Raw genomic sequence first — 1851 nt, 5'->3', positions numbered from 1 at the left:
TAGGAAGGAGCAGTCTGAGTGTCCTGCCGCTCCCAAGGGAGAAATTCCTGGCAGCAGCCAAAGGGGGCTGGATGGGGGTTACTGCCCCCAGCTCATCCCTGGCAGAGAGGTCCCAGGGCTGCTGGACAAGCAGCACAGGCCGTGCTGGGCAGAGCTGTGCTCCCAGCACTGAGGACAGAGCAGGAACAGGCTGGGACTCACTGTTGCAAACTGTTCCCTCTGTGGCAGCTCTTTAAAAGCTGCACCCCGGGTCCCACTGTAGGCAACGTGAGAGCCACATTTTGTGCCAGACCTCCTGAGAAACTCATCCTTGCTGAGCCTTCCAGCCAAGCTCCAGCAACACACAGCGCAGCACAAAACCAGAGCGGGCTGTGACAGCACACGGGAACACGGCCCCTGCCTACCACGAGCGTGAGGCCAAGGGATGGGCTGTGGGATGGCACAAGGTCCCAGCCTGCCCTTCCCTGTAGGCACACGGAGTGTCCCACCTGGCCATGGCTCACCTGGCACCACGAGGACCGATGGGGAGATGTGGGGCTTCTCATTGACTCGGATGTTGTTGCGAAACCAGTAGATCTCCACAGGCTCCGGCGGCCCCACAGCCTGGCACGTCAGGTTGAAGACATTCAGCCTCTCAGGCTGACGAATGAAGTGGGGCAGCCCTGCACAGGGAAGCAACAGATTCAGAGAGCTCGGCAACACCCCCAGGCTGTGCCGCCCGGGGCTGTGCAACAAGCTCCTTCCCAACCGGGGCTCCCTGTTCCTGGAGGACAGCTCCCAGATCACGGTCCCAGGGCTGTCACTCAGCCAGGGCACAAGGCTCCAGCATGTCCTCCCTGTCCCTTGCCCAGCTCACCTTCCAGCTGCACCGAGATGGGGTCTGACACCACCTCCATGCCAGAGATGTTGAGCTTGCAGACGTAGGAGCCGTTATCCGAGCGCTGGGCGGCAACGATGCTGCCAGAGAGAGCAGAGAGCAGGGCTCTGGTGGGGAGCCTGGTCCCACACACAGCTCCCACAGGAGGACACAGCAACACTGCCAACAGTGGGGGGGTTCAATCAGTACTGACCACCCCACAGCACACACCCAGCAGAAGATGGGCTTGCAAAACCAGGCTTTGGGGGCTAGGGAGAGCCTGCCAGTCCTAACCCCAGTCCCAAGCCCCTGCCAGTTGTCCTTCCCTGTTCCCCATCTGCACACAGAGGATGGCAGTGGTTACCTGAAGGTGGAGGTCATTGCCACCTCCTCCTCATCAGAGATCTCAAAGTGGCTGGTGGCGATGCGGTCCAGCACGTGCAGCTCCCTCCCATCCTTCCATAAGGAAATGCCCGGAGCATCCGGCCTGAGCAGCAGGTGAGGAACTCTGATGGAGCAATTAAAGGTGACATCCTTGTGCTCATTGATCACGATGTGTCTCACCGTGGGGTTAAACCTGATCTGTCCTAGAGAGCTGGCTGAGGGCTCCTGGGGCTGCCCCGGGCTCCAGTGCCCAGCGGTGGCTGCGCCTCGCTCGGGGCGGAGGGGCTCTGCTGACAGCAACGGCCTCACACCCGGGGTCTGCTCAGCACCACCTGCAAGAGAGCACCTCGGGTTTGTCACCCCCAGGCAGCGAGTGCCCCCCTCCAAAACCCTGCAAAGCCCCACCACTTCCAGTCATAAAGGCAGTTCATTTACCAATGCTCCAGAAGTTCCCGATCCCTGAGACCTCGAAGAGCCCCAAGGAGGAAACATGGAGCAGGAGCTGTCCCAAGTCTATATCCAAGCAGCATCTCCAAATAAAAGCCCTTCTAAACCAAACAGGAGCAGAGCAAAGGAAGTGCTCAGCTCCTTCTCTTTCGGCAGGGGAGAGG

The 1851-nt window shown here is 60.2% G+C and overlaps 1 protein-coding gene across 1 annotated transcript in view; it reads right to left on the bottom strand.

Moving 5' to 3' along the window:
- The window catches only part of MERTK (MER proto-oncogene, tyrosine kinase), a gene marked incomplete at both ends in the record, with an annotated part of 16644 nt that extends 15072 nt beyond the window's left edge, over positions 1 to 1572 (bottom strand). Inside the window, 3 exon segments of the mRNA XM_010011864.1 lie at positions 504 to 662; positions 857 to 957; positions 1221 to 1572. Coding sequence (XP_010010166.1) covers positions 504 to 662; positions 857 to 957; positions 1221 to 1572 — 612 coding nt within the window.
- Between the last annotated feature and the right edge of the window lie 279 nt (positions 1573 to 1851).

The sequence above is a fragment of the Nestor notabilis genome, unplaced genomic scaffold, assembly GCF_000696875.1.
Source record: "Nestor notabilis isolate BGI_N333 unplaced genomic scaffold, ASM69687v1 scaffold25393, whole genome shotgun sequence".
Taxonomy (NCBI): Eukaryota; Metazoa; Chordata; class Aves; order Psittaciformes; family Psittacidae; genus Nestor; species Nestor notabilis.
This window is presented reverse-complemented; position numbering and strand designations above follow the sequence as displayed.